Source organism: Cariama cristata, unplaced genomic scaffold, assembly GCF_000690535.1.
Source record: "Cariama cristata isolate BGI_N322 unplaced genomic scaffold, ASM69053v1 scaffold35405, whole genome shotgun sequence".
NCBI classification, from domain to species: Eukaryota; Metazoa; Chordata; class Aves; order Cariamiformes; family Cariamidae; genus Cariama; species Cariama cristata.
Window position 1 is genome coordinate 8,416 of NW_009619838.1, and position 2,050 is coordinate 10,465.

At 45.7% G+C, this 2,050-nt stretch overlaps 1 protein-coding gene across 1 annotated transcript; it reads right to left on the reverse strand.

Moving 5' to 3' along the window:
* Positions 1 to 756: 756 nt before the first annotated feature.
* On the reverse strand, positions 757 to 2,043 carry LOC104162631 (transmembrane protein 200C-like; the record flags this gene model as incomplete). Its single annotated transcript, XM_009701403.1, has 1 exon — positions 757 to 2,043. A coding segment is annotated over one exon (597 nt), but the record flags the coding sequence as incomplete, so codon positions are not given.
* Between the last annotated feature and the right edge of the window lie 7 nt (positions 2,044 to 2,050).

Below are 2,050 nucleotides of genomic sequence, written 5' to 3' on the forward strand. Positions count from 1 at the left end.
CTCTTCCCGTAGTAGCGAAATGCCACATCCATATTTAAAATCTGAAGTATTGACAAAATCTTCTGAGCACATAAAGCTGTTCTGGCAAAATAAGAGAGTGCCTGCCGTGCTGCAGCTATGAAAATGAAACAGCTCATCAATTTGCCAAAAATCTGCCTACAGACAAGGCATTCTCCAGCCTTCAGGAAACCTGATGCTTTTCTCACGCAGGAAGAAATCCTCAGCACGCCAAAGTCAGTGAGAAACCTCCGCCGACTCCAATAGAGCCAACTGCTACGCGATTGACAGGGCTATCATCACGCTTTAAAATTAAGGTTATGCACATGCATTCACAAGTAAGAACCGCAACAGCAGAAAGGCTTATTGCAACAGTTACACGGGAAGTGAAAAATCCAGAAAGAATATGCTGCAGTACGAGACTTACACGTTACCCACAAAAAAAAAAATAATCTAATTTTAATAGAAGGTCAAACCTTTAAAAACTTTTTTTTTCCCTTAGCATGTCAAAATCTCACATTTCTTCAGCTGTCACAGAGCACTGTTAGAAACGGAGACAGAATCTGCCAATCGAACTGAAGTGTGGTTTCTCAGAGCCTGAACCAGTACTTACTTTGAAATTACTCATTAATTACCCACTTAAAAGCATAAACAAGCCTTTGGCCTCATACCTCTCTATAATCTTTCACAGTATAAAACCAAAATGTTTCTGATATCTGTAATTACTTACCAAAATAAAGGACTTGCTTAGCGTGGCAGTTTTGTTTGTAAATGTTTTATTAAAAAAAAAAAATCTTTTAATGCTATTAGTCAATACATGTGTATTAATACTTAATCAAGTATCACATAGTAGTAGGTATTTTGGATTCAGGAATGTAATGGTTTCAACTAAATCAGAGCTCTGTTCTGCTCCAGTCTCTTCTAAATTGTCATTTTTTCCCAGAATTTAAACAAACTCATTCTTTGTCAAGGTACGTCATCCTTAAGGCCTTGCAAACTTTTTAGTGATTGAACCAAAACAAAGAGAGAGCTCGGCTTTCTTGATCTGAAGACCACGTTGCTCTTGAGCTTAAAAAGGTGCCTACGGTTTTCAAGCAGTTAGTGGCAAATCAGCAAGAAAGAAATCAGAGGAGAAGAAGGGGCACTTGGAAATCAAAACAGTAAAGTGCACAGTCATACTGTCCAAAATTGTATTAATCTGATCCAAAGAACTTGCTGGGCTGTGGATATTTAATACAATTTGGCTTGCATGGAACATACAACCACGATCAGACAGAAAGGATTTTCTTTTTCTTCCTGAAGTCATCTACAGGAGCCGTGGAATTTGCTTTTCCTGGGTAACATGCTGCAGCTCTTTGGATATTGATGCTTTCCTACGTCCACAAGGAGATGGAGCAGGGGGGGAGGTGTGGAGGGTCGCAAGGTGTCCTGGTGCCTTCTCCGCTTTGTTTAGATGCCAGTACTCTCCAGCTCCCCGTCCTCCAGCCCTAATGCAGCGTGCGACCTAGAAATCATAAAGAGTTTCTCCTTATTTGTGTACTGTCTTTGAGTTTGCTGGGATTGCTCCCCTGTTTGTTCTCTGCTGGTAGCCTTGAGGGGGTCCGTCTTCTCAGCCAGTTCCTTCTCACAATCCTGGGTTTTACTGGCTGGGGTGTTGGCAACTGACTCCAAGGAGGTGCCTGCCTCCTCCAGGTGGCTGTAGCCCTTATTGCTGCTGGAAGGCTCAGACTGGGAGCTCTGGGAGTCCGTCCTGGCAACGGCAGGAGGGGTTGAGGGGGGCGACCCCCCCAGATCCAGGGATTTGGAGTAGCTAGAAGACGCCTTTACCAAGAGGCTGGAGTCCGGGCCCCCGCTGATAGCCGGGGACCGAGGTGGCTCAGGGAAAAGGGGACGCCTGGCATCGGGCAAGCAGCTAGTGCTCTGCCGCCTGAGAACCAGCTTGTGCCTCCTCGTCCCACAGCCTCCCTCGACGTGGCTGCTGCTGAGGTCGGTCAGGCTCAGTTCAAGTTCTCCCCGTGGGATCTCCCGGGCTCCCCGCTCACCCGGGGGCCTC